Consider the following 17,278-nt stretch of genomic DNA (forward strand, 5'->3'; position numbering starts at 1 on the left):
TTTTATACTTTGTTAGACATGTCCAATGTCACCAACAAGGTTCTTTCCATTTAATTTATGTTGAACATTCTGTTTCAACTAGATGATCTTACCAGAAGCTTCTAAAGTTCTCTAAGCATCGATCTATTCGAATGTCTAGGGACTAGACTCATTCGGGAATTAAATGGACAAAGATATTAGGTTGTTAACCATTGGTAAAGCTGAGCGTTTTAAGCTCAATGCTTTATGATCTCAAAACTACATTGTATTTTGAATTCACAAGCACCAATTGGTTTGCCATTCGATTTTGATGTTCGAAAACAACCATAAAAGTCGCTATAAGAAACGTATATTTTAAATTGCTCACTTTCTCTCATTTCCGTGAATCGTTCTTGGATTCACTACCAATCGAGGAAATTTACTGTTACCTTTCTAAAAGGATTTATTGCAGTGCAAGATATTTAATTATAAACAATAATTAAAACATACATTGAAGCATGCAAAGTCTAAACATTTATCATGAATAATAACTTGAAAATCAAAGCAATCATGCAATTTCAACAAGTTATTAGCATTTTATTCGAATTTTTTGTTCCGGCAGGTGTGAATAAAATGATTCCAAGATCCTAAAATCATTGAAGAACTAAGCACAGTTTGTCGACTTAATCCTAAAACATCTTAGGTAAGCAAAAGCCTTTTGCTAATAGTCTAGAAACTACTCTTGGTTGATAGGTACGTCTAAGAACTTATTAGGTAAACCTATCGATTTTGCCACGACATAAAAGGACTCCTTACTTATATCGTTGAGTTCACCAAAACTAACATGTACTCACAATTATTTGTGTACCTTGCCCCTTTAGGACCAATAAGTAACACCTCGCTGAGCGAAAACTATTACTAGATTGATGTAAAGGATATCCAAGCAAGTGTATATTTTGGCATGGCACCTTTAACCTCAATTTTTAAGTTTGGAACTTAAGGCTCTTACTATGTTGGTTAGATTTTAAGTGAACTAAAATCCTTAATCATGCAACATAATCAAGCCACAATCTTATGCATAATTAAGACATATTTAAAGCAATAAATAACTTAAAGCATGCATAAGATAAATGTGATCTAGTATGGCCCGACTTCATCTTGAAGCTTTGACTTCAAAGTCCGTCTTGAAAATCTCCGTGGGAGGCACCATTTTCTTCAAATAGGATAAGCTATAACTAATTACAACTATTTGATGGTACGCAGACCATATTTGAATTGAAAAATAACTTTGGTACTTTAGACCAATTACATTCAAATTAATGGTACGCAGACCATATTTTCTATCCTATTTGGGCCATACTAGTCACTTCATAACCTGCAAAACAGTACATATAATATACAATATATACCATTCACCCATTCATTATCATGAATGGCCCACATAGCTGGTTAGTAAAACACATTATGCATCACGTAAACATTTGCAGCAATTAATCAAGGGCACCAATAATCTACCAATTATTCAGTCCTTATTAATTCTAATCAAGTTGTTTTAACCTTAAGGATTCGTAGACCTAATCAAGAGTTTATGACTAAAAAGCGCTCCCACTTAAACCAATAAATTCATATGCTTTACTAATTTTAAACATAAAAATGTATTTCAAGTCTAACCGGAAACATACAAATTTAATTAAAATTTAAAGCTCATATAAATTTATAATTGAATCCAAAAAGTTTAATTTAATTTCAGTCGTATTTAAATTAATTCATGATTTTAATTTTAGTAAAATAATTAGAATAAATAAAATTTATTATAATTACAATATTCAAAATTAAAATCTAAGAAAATAATTTAAATTATTAATTTTAAAATTAATTAAAATTACGTAAACTGAAAATTTCAAATTAAACATTCAAAACGATCTAATCGCAACGCAAACACCCTACGCATCGCACGCCCATGGGCCACACGCACACAGCCATCGCTGGCCATGTGCGCGCAGCCCATGCGCTCGTCGCATAGCTGCTGCATCTTCCCATCGCAAGCCATCGCACAAGTTGTGCTCGCTGCGCGCGCGCCAGCGCTCGATGCATGCGAGCCATCGCTCGCTGTGCGCGCTCGCCAGCGCTTGCTGCGCGCGCTCCAGCGCTCGATGCACGCGAGCCATCGCTCGCTGTGCGCGAGCCATCGCTCGCTGTGCGCGAGCCATCGCTCGCTGTGCGCGAGCCATCGCTCGCTGCGCGCGATCGACGCTGGGCGCAGCGCTCGTGGCACGCGAGCTTGTGCTCGCTGCGCGCGAGGCTGCGCGCGCTTGCGCGAGGCAGTGCGCGTTATGGCGCAGCTCGCTTGCTGCCCACACGCGACTGCCCTGCCTTGCCTTCGCCCATGCCCATTCGTCCATAGCTCGTGGCCCACGACACAAGGCAGGGCTGCTGCCTTGTGCTCGTGCACCATGCCCTTGCTCATTGCATTCGTGCCGCACGGGCGACGAGCTCCCTTGCTCGTCGTCGCATGCCCGCACTATACAACACCCCTTAAGGGTAACACGTAGCGTCCATTGCTTTGTGCGTGCAAGTTATATGAACGAATCGCATAAAAATTAAAATTTATATTTAAAATTAATGACAAATTAATAAATAATATTAATTTCATAATTTTAGGGCGAAAAAATCGAAAATTTATTATCCAATTGATTTCCGATTATTATGGATTCAAGTCTAGGTCATAAAAATTTAAAATTTATCATAAATTTACAATTTTTATGGTGGTTTTTAATCATAGGTTTCTAATTAAATTATAATTAATTATGAAAATCAAATTAATTCTAAATTATTCTAATTTTCAACTAATTAATCATAATTACAAATTAGATTGCATAATTAACAAGGCTAGGCATTCAAACTTGTTAAACATATACAGTAGGTCAATCAAAAATTCAAGATTTATCAACAAGAATCGCAAATATTTAATTTAACATCTTAAATTTACGAAATTTTGCATTCGAAAAACTAAAACCTTCGAAAAGTCATAGTTAGGCTTCGAATTTGAGAATGCCTTTTACATGCGGAATTGACACAAAAATCACTCGATTTGGATGAGTAACGAAGAAACTGCCGAAAAACTGCGTACGTATAATTAAATAAACGCAATTTGCAATTAATTAACAATTACGAAAATTAATCACCCCTTTTAATTCTTGCAAATTTGTAATATTTAACCATGTTCATGCAATTTAGATTATGAAAATAATAAGGGGCTCGTGATACCATTGTTAGGTTATGATACATATGACAATACATAAATCATGCGGAAACAACCATTAAGCCAGGAATACATATTATTTACACATAATCATATAACATAATTTAGATGCATACTCTTTGTTGCGTGCCTTCCCTAGCTGCGCCCGAACCGAACAACAACAAGTCTTTAGGACTCCAAGTGTCGTCCCTCCGTAGATAGTCCACAGCACGTCCGGATCCGCCTTAAGATTGACCAACTAGAATCGCCCTTAAGGTACTAGAATTTTCGGCACTCTTAGGTAAGAAATATGGCTGAATTTTTCTCTCAAAACTCACTTTGAATACTTGAATCATCTCTTAAAATTGTGAACCCAGGCCACATATTTATAGGGGTATGGAAAGAGAATTGGAATCCTATTAGGATACGAATTAATTAAATTAGAATTATAATAAAACTCTTATTTAATTAATTTATCAAATAGAATTAGGAATTTAATCATTAACCGAATTCTACACGTTTTAGGTTTCGTATGCGAACACAAACACTTACGCGAGCATGACCCGCAAGCGTGCAGGCCATGCCCGCGCACAGCCCACACGGCCGCACGGCCCACGCGAGCTACAAGCCCACGCGAGCTGCAGCAATGCTCGCAGCCCACTGCTCGCGGCTGCGCGCGCTGCCACGGCCTGCTGGGCCTGGCCTTGCGCTGGGCCTGGCGTGGCCTTGGCTATTCGTGTGGCGCGCTTGGCTTGCTGGGCGATGGCCTGGCTTCGTGCTGGGCCCTCGTCCGGCAGGCCTCGTCCGATGCTTATTCGTACGATACGCTTCCGATTAAATTCCCGATTCCGGAATATATTTCCGATACGAACAATATTTAATATTTTCGATTCCGGAATTAATTTCCGATTCCGATAATATTTCCATTTCCGATAATATTTCCCGATACGTACCATGTTTCCGTTTCCGGCAACATCTACGACTTGGATAATATTTATATTTCCGATACGATCCATATTTCCGTTTCCGGCAATATCATCGTTTCCGGAGTATTCATTTGTTGCCTGTGACGATCTCAGCTCCCACTGAAACCAAGATCCGTCGATTCCGAATATCCATAGATGGAGTATTTAATGCCATTAAATACTTGATCCGTTTACGTACTATTTGTGTGACCCTACGGGTTCAGTCAAGAGTAAGCTGTGGATTAATATCATTAATTCCACTTGAACTGAAGCGGCCTCTAGCTAGGCATTCAGCTCACTTGATCTCACTGAATTATTAACTTGTTAATTAATACTGAACCGCATTTATTAGACTTAACATAGAATGCATACTTGGACCAAGGGCATTATTTCCTTCAAAAAGCAGGCCTCGAAAGCAACCCCACAGAGTACACAGACGACAAAAACAACAACCCCATTGAAACCCACGCTGTTCTCGGCAGAACCAATAATAACACCCGTCAATGACCAACCCACCCCCCAGCTAGGGAGCCAGTCGGTAGTCAGCAAAACTACGACTGCAGCAACACCCTTACATGTCCTGGGATACTCAGTCGAGGACGACGACTCAGACGGAGAGCCCGAAAGCCCAGCCCAGGATGATACACAAATGCCGTCTGAACTCGCCGGTCAGTTCTCGGAGGAACAGTTGGCTACGGCAAGAGCGGTGATGGCCGCGTTGTCGGCCCTGAAGCCAGCGAGAAAAGCAAACACAGAACCCGTACCCAGGACAGTCATACACCAGACTACGGAAACACCAGTCGGCGAAAAACGGAAGAGATTGCCGATAAGAAACCTATTCGGAGAGCAGATCCTAGTGCAACAAGAACAACACCCCAATACAAACCAGGCGATCGCTCTGCGCAGTCGGCCGGAACCCATGGTCATCGAAGAGACAAGAGAAGCACCCCAGAGGTACGCGCCGCGCCGTTACACCATCCAACCTGCAAACTCCCCCCCTGTGCGCGGACATTCTGGAGGAACCAATGGAGAAATTGAAGTTCCCACTCTGCAAGTACGACGGATCCACAGATCCGGAGGTCCACTGCAACACATTTGAGCAACATATGATGTTGTATACAGATTCCGACGCCATGTGGTGCAAGGTATTTCCCTCAACGCTGCTGGGAGTGGCATCCGGCTGGTATAAGGGACTACCAAAGGGGTCGGTATATAATTACCGACAGTTAGAAGCAGAGTTCATGCTACGGTTCATCAGTCGGCAGCAGAGAAAGAAAACGTCGGGAGAGCTGATGGCAGTCACCCAAAGAAGCGGAGAGTCCTTAAGAGATTACCTCACCAGATTCAACAACGAGTCCACCAGCATACCAAACTTGCAACAAGAGATAGCTGTGGTGGCCCTGATGAGAGGAATGAACCACTGCGAGTTCAAAAAATACTTGGGAAGAAAATCCTTCACCGATCTGGGAAACGCACTGATGAAGGCCCACGAATACATCAAAAGCGACGAGCTGATGACAATCCCAAATCACTATCAGTCGGCACAGACTAGAAATGCCGCACCAAGGCCGGTTCAGCCGGCGCAGCAAAATCAGAACAGGGGGTTCAGAAAGGATGAACAGAGGAAGGACCCAAGAGGGAGGGATTACCAGAAACAGTCAACCAGCATATACCCCACATTCCATGAATACACCCCATTGAACGCCCCAAGAGCCGCAATTTACAATGTCAACAAGAACGAAAACTGGAAGAGGCCTCCACCAATGAGCGATAAACCCCGACCACAGTCGAAGTACTGCGCATTCCATGATGACTGTGGACACTATACGGAAGACTGCAGAGACTTGAAGGATAACATCGAGGATATGATCAGGAGAGGCTATCTGACACAATATAAAGCCCGACAGAACAACAACAACCAACAGAATAACAGTCGGCAAAGCAATAGCACAAACAACAGATTACCATCCACCCAAACACCACTCCGAATAGAGCAGAAGGCACCAGAAACCAGTCGGAATGGGGAGGCTAGAAACAGTGGCCAGAAGGGGCCGACAGTATGGGTCATATCCGGAGGACCGTGCCATGGAGGAACAATCAGTGGAGCCGGCAGAAGTCTGGGAAAACACTGCCACCTGATAAACTACCATAGCACCATAAAATGTCCGGCACCCCAAGTCATGCCAAATATCTCATTCACCCCAGCCGACTGTCGCGGAATTATATACCCTCACGACGATCCACTGGTTTTGGGCCTCGAAATGGCAAACTTCCCAGTGAAACGAATACTGGTGGATGGAGGGAGTTCAGCGAACATTATCTTTTGGGAAGCCTTCGTTCAGCTGAAAATAGACGAGAAAGAGCTCACACGAGTCAACTATCCTGTGATAGGATTCTCCGGAGCCACGGTCTTCCCGGAAGGTAGCATCAGGCTACCAGTGCAGATTGGAGAAGGAAGGACCGCAAGGGACCTAATGGTAGACTTCTTAGTAATCAAAGTGCCTGCTGCATACAACGTAATAGTGGGCCGGCCATTCATCCACGATGCACAAGTAGTGGTATCAACATACCATCTAACCATGATATACATGTCTAACTTTGAGAAGGCTGAGAGAATCCGAGGCAGTCAAGATTCAGCAAGATCATGCTACTTGACGGCATTAAAAACACCAGGCCGACTGACCCCATCCAGGAATATAGCGAGAGAGGCAGCAATGAAAAGACCGGCAAAAGGCCAAGCCCCAAGATCGGGGGGCGAGCAATCTCTTTTGCCCAAGAAGGAGAAAAGGCAGAAAATGGAGTCACCCACAATCGAAAGCATCGAAAAGGGGACTACTCTACCTAGGGTAGAGGCCGGAGGAGAGTTAGAAGAAGTCGAGCTGGTAGAAGGAGAAACTGGCAGAACAGTAAAATTAGGAACCGACATTGACCCCCAGTTGCGGGTAAACATGATCGGTCTGTTGAGAGAACACGCGGATGTGTTCGCATTTTCCGCAGACGAAATGCCAGGTATAAGCTCAGAGGTAATCGAGCACCGACTGAATGTCGACAGAGCAGTCAGGCCGGTAAAACAAAAGAAAAGAAACTTCTCAACAGAAAAAAATCAAGCAATACAGGAAGAGGTAGAAAAGTTGTTGGCAGCGGGATTTATTGAACCATGCGACTACCCAGAGTGGTTGGCCAACGTCGTAATGGTTAAGAAGTCAAACGGCTCGTGGAGAATGTGCGTAGATTTCACAAACCTTAATAGAGCATGCCCGAAAGACTGCTACCCACTGCCAAGAATCGACAGGCTAGTCGACTCCAAATCTGGCCACGCGCTGCTCAGCTTCCTTGACGCATTCTCCGGGTACCACCAAGTCAGCCTTGCAAAGGCCGACAGGAGAAAATCAGCATTCATCACTGAGGGGGGAGTATTCTGTTACAAGGCTATGCCGTTTGGGTTAAAGAACGCTGGGGCAACGTACCAAAAACTGGTCGACAGAGTGTTCGCAAACCAAAAAGGCCGCAACATTGAAGTATACGTCGACGACTCCATAGTGAAAAGCAAATTGGAGACCGACCATTTAGACGAGCTCAGGGAAACGTTTGAAACTCTGCGCCGTTACCAAATGAAGCTGAACCCCAAGAAATGTGTGTTCGGAGTGAAATCGGGGAAATTCTTGGGTTTCCTTGTCAGCGAGAGAGGCATAGACGCAAACCCAGATAAGGTAGAAGCAATACTCAGTCTGCCTCAGCCAAAAAGCATCAAAGATGTACAAAGGCTGACAGGAAGAATGGCAGCTCTGACAAGATTTGTTAGCAAATCAGCCGACAGGTCGATCCCATTTTTTAACACTCTTAAGCAGAACGGAAAATTCCGGTGGGGAGAAACCGAGGAAAGGGCCTTTGAGAAGGTAAAAGACCATCTTCGTGCTTTACCGACGATAGCCAGGCCGGAAGAGGGCGACAAGCTACAGTTGTATGTGTCCGCTTCAGCCCAAACCGTTGCTGCCGTACTAATCAGTGAAAAAGACAAAGTCCAGCAGCCGATATACTTTGTCAGCCACATTTTGAATCCGGCAGAAGCAAGATACTCGCTGATAGAGAAAGTGGCCTATGCAGTCCTGATAGCCGCCAGAAAGCTCAGACCATATTTTGATGCACATACCATACAAATTCTGACGAACTTCCCACTGGAGAAGGCTTTGCAAAAAATGGATACAGCCGGCAGGCTGTTGCGATGGGCAATAAAGCTGTCGGAGTACGATCTTGAGTTTCACCCGCGCAATGCAATAAAAGCACAAGCCTTGGCCGACTTCGTAGTTGAAGCATCCTATCAAGAGGATGAAACCAAAGCAGAATCCTGGGAAGTATCAGTAGACGGTTCAGCCGCTCAGTCGGGAGCGGGAGCCGGCGTTGTCATGACCTCTCCGACAGGAGATAAGTTCGAATACGCAATCAGATTCACTTTCGCAGCTTCGAACAACGAAGCAGAATATGAAGCAGCCATTGCAGGGGTACAGCTATGCTTGTTGGCAGATGCCAAGAGGATAGTAATGACAACAGATTCTCAGTTGGTGGCAAATCAGTTTTCGGGAGAGTATGAAACAAAAGAGCCGTCAATGCGGCGGTATCAAGAAAAACTAAAGACGCTGACAGCGAAATTAGAAGCTTTTGACATCAAATTGGTCCCCAGAGCGTTGAACACTGCCGCAGACAGCCTAGCATAACTGGCCAGTTCGAAAGCAATCGAGCTCAGTCGATCAGTAATGATAGAAATCATGCACAGAAGGAGTACGGAGGAAAAAGGAAAAGAAATAATGGTCATCACGGCAAACAAAGAGTGGTACGACGATATCTGGGCGTACAAGACGACTGGAATGCTCCCGGCCGATATCAGGGAGGCAAAGAAAATCAAAAAAGACATCTGCTGGTACGTCATATATCAGGGACAACTCTATAAAAGAGCATTCAGCCTCCCCCTGCTGCGGTGTTTGACGGCATACGAATCCGCAAGGTTAATCGAAGAAATGCATGAAGGAATATGCGGAAACCATGTAGGAGGAAAAACACTCGCTTTGATCTGCCAAAGACAAGGTTACTACTGGCCAACCATGCTGGAAGACGCACAGAGCTACGTCAAGAAATGTGAAAAATGCCAGCTGTTTGCCCCAGTAATACGTATCCCAGCAAACGACTTGATGCCCATTCTGAATCCAATTCCATTCGCCCAGTGGGGAATGGATATCGTAGGACCCTTCACAACAGCCTCAGGAGGCAGGAAGTTCTTGATTGTTGCCGTCGATTACTTCACAAAATGGATTGAGGCCGAGCCGGTAGCAAAGATAACAGCCAACCAGGTACGGAAGTTCATCTGGAAAAACATCATAACAAGGTTTGGAATACCGACAGAAATAGTATTCGACCATGGATGCCAGTTCGACTGCGAACCTATACGAGCATTCTTGGCAGACTACCGGATCAAGTTCGCATACGCCTCAGTCTGCCACCCGCAGAGCAATGGGCAAGCCGAGGCTGCAAACAAACAAATACTCGTAGCCCTTAAGAAAAAGCTGGATGAGTTCAAGGGCAAGTGGGCAGACACAGTCCCAGAGGTTCTATGGGGTAACAGAACGACGGTTAAAGAAGCAACGAGAGAGAGCCCTTTCAAACTATGCTTCGGATCAGAAGCAGTCATACCGGCTGAAGTAGCACTACCCACCTTCCGCATCCAGCATTATGAAGAACAGGGAAACGACAGCTTACTCAGACACCAGCTGGATTTCTTACCAGAGGTCAGACTGCAGGCGGAAATCAAGTCGGCCGCATACAAGAACAGAATGAGCAGGGCCTACAACAAGCGAGTAAAACATAGGAAGCTGGAGGTAGGCGACCTTGTACTTCGCCGGACGGCAGCAACCGGCAAAGCTCAAAAACAAGGAAAACTGACTGCAAATTGGGAAGGGCCCTACCAGATATGGGAAGAAGTGGTAGCTGGATCATACAGACTAATGGAGATGGATGGAACACCGCTGAAGAACTCATGGAACGCAGATACTTTAAGAAAATTCCATGTGTGAAGTTGTATGAAAACATGATGTAGTAGGGCCGACAGTGCCATATTTTGAAATCTAATATATAAGCTACAAGTATATTCCAGGTAAACTACACGGCATAAACAAAACGAAATAAAAGGTTGAGCACATTGGCTCAGTCAGCAATGTTGCAAGATACGACAAAACGAAATAAAAGGTTGAGCACATTGGCTCAGTCAGCAATGTTGCAAGATACGACAAAACGAAATAAAAGGTTGAGCACATTGGCTCAGTCAGCAATGTTGCAAGATACGACAAAACGAAATAAAAGGTTGAGCACATTGGCTCAGTCAGCAATGTTGCAAGATACGACAAAACGAAATAAAAGGTTGAGCACATTGGCTCAGTCAGCAATGTTGCAAGATACGACAAAACGAAATAAAAGGTTGAGCACATTGGCTCAGTCAGCAATGATGCAAGATACGATATAAACTAAATCGAAGGTTGAGCACATTGGCTCAATCAGCAATGATGCAAGATACGATATAAACTAAATCGAAGGTTGAGCACATTGGCTCAGTCAGCAATGATGCAAGATACGATATAAACTAAATCGAAGGTTGAGCACATTGGCTCAGTCAGCAATGATGCGAGATACGATATAAAGTAAATCGAAGGTTGAGCACATTGGCTCAGTCAGCAATGATGCGAGATACGATATAAATTAAATCGAAGGTTGAGCACATTGGCTCAGACAGCAATGATGCAAGATACGATAAAAATTAAAATCGAAAGTTGAGCACATTGGCTCAGTCAGCAATGATGCAAGATACGATAAAAATTAAAATCTAAGGGTGAGCACATTGGCTCAGTCAGCAACGAGGCAAAATACGACATAAGCATATGCAAAGGTTGAACACATTGGCCCAGTCGACAAAGAGGCAAGATGCAATATATAATAAAATCAAAGGCAAGACGACGCCACTACGTGACAAATTGAATAAAATAAAAACAAGCGGATAATCCATCAAGTGCATCACATAGATGTTAAACAAATACAGGGACGACAGCCACCACCCAAAAATAACTAAATGCGGAGTGAGTAGCTGCTAAAAGGCACAAACATACGCCTCAGACGGCGCAGTCAAGACGAAAATAACGTTCTTGAAACAGTTAATACACGGCAAAAGACAAAGTGCCACAAACAGCTAAAAGGTACCAAAAAAGGAAATTGTTTATAAATTACATCCGCTAAATGATATTCAAAAGCTACCAACAGACATTAACAAGTATGAGGCCGGAAAAAACTGTTGGAAGAACCACAGGAAGAGCCTGGTGATGACTGCCAAGACCGTCAAGCTGAGCCGTCTGCATCACTCCAGTAAGTAGACTCAGGAATCTCCCCGTCGGGCAGAAGGCGAGGGTCAGCGTTTTGAATGACGATGTCTGGGAAGGTCTGGGTCTCCATGCCAGTCGGATCAATATGGCCACCCTCTTCATAGGATCCCTCCACCTTACCCAAAGCATCCTCAGTCAGCGTCAAGGCTTTGACGGCACAACGATGGGCTGTAGTCCACCCACCATTGTAGCGCCCCTTCATTTCCTCGCAGTAGAAGTCAGACTTCATAAATTTCTGCACAGCCTTCAGCGCCACAGCCTTGCGATCATCCTTAGCAGCTTTTTCAGCATCTTGAGCCGCCTGCAGCGCCGCATCCAGCTTAATCTGCAGCTCAGCCGTCTTCTGCTCTTCGGCCGTCAACTTGGCTGGAAGAAGCTCTAGTTCAGCCTTCCTCTTGCCTGCGGCAATAACATCCAGCTCAAGTCTCGCAATCTCCTTCCGGCAGTCACCTTCAGTCCTGACCGATTCAGCAAGGTCAGTCTGAAGCTTCTCTTTCTCAGCTTGCGATCGTTTTAAACGACGCTGATAGCTCCGATAGCACTCCACAAGCTCGGTAGCAGATTGCGTCACCTGAAAGAAAAAATCGCTCAGAGCCGAAAATAAAAGCAAGTATAAAAAACAAGCAAGTCAAAGAGGGAAGTAAAATACCGAGTACAGGTCATGCATCAACTGTGCAGCCGGCGTCTCAATCTCCTGGGGTATACCGTCGGCGGGTGTAACAACTTGGCGCAGAGACCGTTAGCCCAGTGTACCTCCGTCTTTGGGACGGTCAAAAAGGATAGACTCACCCCTCCGAACATCACTCTGCGGCTGCCAGTGCTCTTCAGCATGACCGCGAGCAGCAGCTAGACCGGCAAGAGTATCCGGAGACAGCACAACAGTTTTGTCCTCAATGAACCCCCCAGAACGAACTATAACCCCATACTTAGAGGCCGAGCTGGCAGACCGGTTCATGGAAGGGCTATGCCTCGACACAGGCACAGGATGGATCGGATCGCTAATCAAATCGCTCAACACCTGCTTCCGGTTCAGTTAGGACAAAAGGTCAACATCCAAAATCTCAACCGACTGAGCAGGCTGTTCAGCAATCTTCTTTCCAGCGCCAGATGTCTGCAAGGGCTTGTCGACGCTGGCGTAGAGGTCTTTCACCTTCTCCTGCGCTGTCTTCGCAGCGTTATTTTTTGACCGTTTGGGAGAATTGGCCTTCGCCTGGCTGGAAGACCTCTTCCGAGTAGCATGTCCCCCACGACCGGTAGGAAGAGAAGCAAACCTTGAAGGAAATAATGCCCTTGGTCCAAGTATGCATTCTATGTTAAGTCTAATAAATGCGGTTCAGTATTAATTAACAAGTTAATAATTCAGTGAGATCAAGTGAGCTGAATGCCTAGCTAGAGGCCGCTTCAGTTCAAGTGGAATTAATGATATTAATCCACAGCTTACTCTTGACTGAACCCGTAGGGTCACACAAATAGTACGTAAACGGATCAAGTATTTAATGGCATTAAATACTCCATCTATGAATATTCGGAACCGACGGATCTTGGTTTCAGTGGGAGCTAAGATCGTCACAGGCAAGAAATGAATACTCCGGAAACGATGATATTGCCGGAAACGGAAATATGGATCGTATCGGAAATATGAATATTATCCAAGTCGTAGATGTTGCCGGAAACGGAAACATGGTACGTATCGGAAAATATTGTTGGAAATGGAAATATTACCAGAATCGGAAATATTGCCGGAAACGGAAATATTGTCAGAATCGGAAATATTACCGGAATCGGAAAATAATTCCGGAAACGGAAATATTAAATATTTGTTCGAAACGGAAATTAATTCCGGAATCGGAAATATTAAATATTGTTCGTATCGGAAATAGATTCCGGAAATGGAAATTTAATCGGAAGCGTATCGTACGAATTAGCATCGGACGAGGCCTGCCGGACGAAGGCCCAGCACGAAGCCAGGCCATCGCCCAGCAAGCACGCACGCCACAGCCCAGCGCGCACAAGGCCGCGCATGCGTGGGCCGCGCTGCGTGGGCTGCTGCTCGCATGCGTGGGCAGCCCTTGTGGCTGCCGTGTGTGTGTGAGTTTGAGCTCATGCGAGATTCCTGAATCTGCAAGAGTCAGTGTATGATTAAATGTCTATTCCTATTGGATAAATTGATTAAGTAGAATTCATGTAGAATTCTAATTCCAATTAATTCGCATCCTACTAGGATTACGATTCCTTTTCCATAACTCTATAAATAAAGGCCTAGGGGTCATAATTTATATACAAGTTTCAAAGTATTCAAAAGTGAGTTTTTTGAGAGAAAATTAAAACCCATCTTGCCCCAAAAGTGCCGAATTTTCTGAGTACCTTAAGGGCGATTCTAGTTGGTCAATCTTAAGGCGGATCCGGACGTGCTGTGGACTTTCTACGGAGGGACGACACTTGGAGTCCTAAAAGACTTGTTCTTGTTCGGTTCGGGCGCAGCTAGGGAAGGCACGCAACAAAGAGTATGCATCTAAACTATGCTAAATGATTATGTGTAAATAATATGTTTCCTGGGTTAATGGTTGTTTCCGCATGATTTATGTAAATGTCATATGTATCATAACCTAACAGTGGTATCACGAGCCCCTTATTATTTTCATAATCTAAATTGCATGAACATGGTTAAATATTACAAATTTGCAAGAATTAAAAGGGGTGATTAATTTTCGTAATTGTTAATTAATTGCAAATTGCGTTTATTTAATTATATGTACGCAGTTTTTCGGCAGTTTCTTCATTACTCATCCGAATTGAGTGATTTTTGTGTCAATTCCGCATGTAAAAGGCATTCTAAAATTTTGACAAAAATAGTATTTTTCTGCCGAACCCAGAATTCTCAAATTCGAAGCCTAACTATGACTTTTCGAAGGTTTTAGTTTTTCGGATGCAAAATTTCGTAAATTTAAGATGTTAAATTAAATATTTGCGATTCTTGTTGATAAATCTTGAATTTTTGATTGACCTACTGCATATGTTTAACAAGTTTGAATGCCTAGTCTTGTTAATTATGCAATCTAATTTGTAATTATGATTAATTTGTTGAAAATTAGAATAATTTAGAATTAATTTGATTTTCATAATTAATTGTAATTTAATTAGAAACCTATGATTAAAAACCACCATAAAAATTGTAAATTTACGATAAATTTTAAATTTTTATGACCTAGACTTGAATCCATATCAATCGGAAATCAATTGGATAATAAATTTTCGATTTTTCGCCCTAAAATTATGAAATTAATATTATTTATTAATTTGTCATTAATTTTAAATATAAATTTTAAATTTTTATGCGATTCGTTCAAATAACTTGCACGCACGAAGCAATGGACGCTTCGTGTTACCCTTAAGGGGTGTTGTATAATGCGGGCATGCGACGACGAGCAAGGGAGCTCGTCGCCCGTGCGGCACGAATGCAATGAGCAAGGGCGTAGTGCACGAGCGCAAGGCAGCAGCCCTGCCTTGTGTCGTGTGCCACGAGCAATGAACGGATGGGCATGGGCGAGGGGCGAGCCAAGGCAGTCGCGTGTGGGCAGCAAGCGAGCTGCGCCACAGCGCGCGCTGCCTCGCACAACAGCGCGCAACCTCGTGCGCAGCGAGCGCAAGCTCGCGTGCCACGAGCGCTGCGCACAGCATCACTCGCGCGCACAGCGCGCGACGTCGCCCGCCCAGCGAGCGATGTCGCGCACCAGCGAGCGATGGCTCGCGCGCGCGCGCAGCGAGCGATCTCGCGCGCCAGCGAGCGATGGCTCGCGCGCACCAGCGAGCGATGCAGCGCCCCAGCGAGCGATGGCTCGCGCGCACCAGCGAGCGATCTCGCGCACCAGCGAGCGCGGTAACGCGCGCGCGCTGCGAGCGATAGCTCGCGTGCGGTGGGCGCTGTGCGGAGGCTTGCGTATGGGACAGCAGCAGCTATGCAACGAGCGCATGGGCTGCGCGCACATGGCCAGCAATGGCTGTGTGCGTACAGCCCATGGGCGTGCAACGCATAGGATGTTTGCGTTTCGATTAGATCGTTTTTGAATGTTTAATTTGAAAATTTCAGTTCACGTAATTTTAATTGATTTTAAAATTAATAATTTGAATTAATTTCTTGGATTTTAATTTTGAATATTATAATTATAATAAATGGCATTTATTCTAATTATTTTACTAAAATTAAAATCATAAATTAATTTAAATGTGACTGAAATTAAAATTAAATTTTTGGATTCAATTATAAATTTATATGAGCTTTAAATTTTAATTAAATTTGTATGTTTCCGGTTAGACTAGAAATACAATTTTATGTTTAAAATTAGTAAAGCATATGAATTTATTGGTTTGAGTGGGAGTGCTTTTAGTCATAAACTCTTGATTAGGTCTACAAATCCTTAAGGTTAAAACAACTCGATTAGAATTAATAAGGACTGAATAATTGGTAGATTATTGGTGACCTTGATTAATTGCTGCAAATGTTTACGTGATGCATAATGTGTTTTAACTAACCAGCTATGTGGGCCATTCATGATAATGAATGGGTGAATGGTATATATTGTATATGTACTGTTTTGCAGGTTATGAAGTGACTAGTATGGCCCAAATAGGATAGAAAATATGGTCTGCGTACCATTAATTTGAATGTAATTGGTCTAAAGCACCAAAGTTATTTTTCAATTCAAATATGGTCTGCGTACCATCAAATAGTTGTAATTAGTTATAACTTATCCTATTTGAAGAAAATGGTGCCTCCCACGGAGATTTTCAAGACGGACTTTGAAGTCAAAGCTTCAAGATGAAGTCGGGCCATACTAGATCACAAATATCTTATGCATGTTTTAAGTTATTTATTGCTTTAAATATGTCTTAAAATGCATGAGATCAAAAGCTTGATTATGTTGCATGATTAAGGATTTTAGTTCACTTAAAATCTAACCAACATAGTAAGAGCCTTAAGTTCCAAACTTAAAAATTGAGTTAAAAGGTGCCATGCCAAAATATACACTTGCTTGGATATCCTTTACATCAATCTAGTAATAGTTTTCGCTCAGCGAGGTGTTACTTATTGGTCCTAAAGGGGCAAGGTACACAAATAATTGTGAGTACATGTTAGTTTTGGTGAAACTCAACGATATAAGTAAGGAGTCCTTTTATGTCGTGGCAAATTCGATAGGTTTACCTAATAAGTTCTTAGACGTACCTATCAACCAAGAATAGTTTCTAGACTATTAGCAAAAGGCTTTTGCTTACCTAAGATGTTCTAGGATTAAGTCGACAAACTGTGCTTAGTTCTTCAATGATTTTAGGATCTTGGAATCATTTTATTCACACCTGCCGGAACACATAACTTGAATAAAATGCTTAATAAACATTGAATTATGCATGTATGCTAGAATTTAAGTTTATTAAGAGAAACTGTGAATGGTTATTTATTTGTTTATTCTTTTCAATTGTAGTTTTAATATGGCAAACAACAATCAAAACATCATCATGGGTTCTGAGCTTATGGTCAAGCTGAACCTGACAAATTTTCTTGAATGGGAAGCTAAGCTAGTTGAAATAGTCAAACTCAATGGACTTGAGTATGTACTATCACATCCCATGCCAAGCTACTATGCCAGAGACATGACCCCTGAGAGATTTTACGCCTAGGATGCGGATCTCAAAAAGGTTATGAG

The 17,278-nt window shown here is 43.2% G+C and overlaps 1 protein-coding gene across 1 annotated transcript; it reads left to right on the top strand.

Annotated features, from left to right (window-relative positions):
* Positions 1-4,813: 4,813 nt before the first annotated feature.
* Positions 4,814-8,876, top strand: LOC110784564 (uncharacterized). The gene is made up of 2 exons (XM_056832526.1): positions 4,814-5,218; positions 5,310-8,876. The coding sequence occupies exons 1-2, from the start codon at positions 4,814-4,816 to the stop codon at positions 8,874-8,876; spliced, it is 3,972 nt and encodes a 1,323-aa protein (XP_056688504.1).
* The last annotated feature ends 8,402 nt before the right edge of the window (positions 8,877-17,278 follow it).

This window comes from Spinacia oleracea, chromosome 6 (genome assembly GCF_020520425.1).
Source record: "Spinacia oleracea cultivar Varoflay chromosome 6, BTI_SOV_V1, whole genome shotgun sequence".
In the NCBI taxonomy this organism is placed as follows: Eukaryota; Viridiplantae; Streptophyta; class Magnoliopsida; order Caryophyllales; family Amaranthaceae; genus Spinacia; species Spinacia oleracea.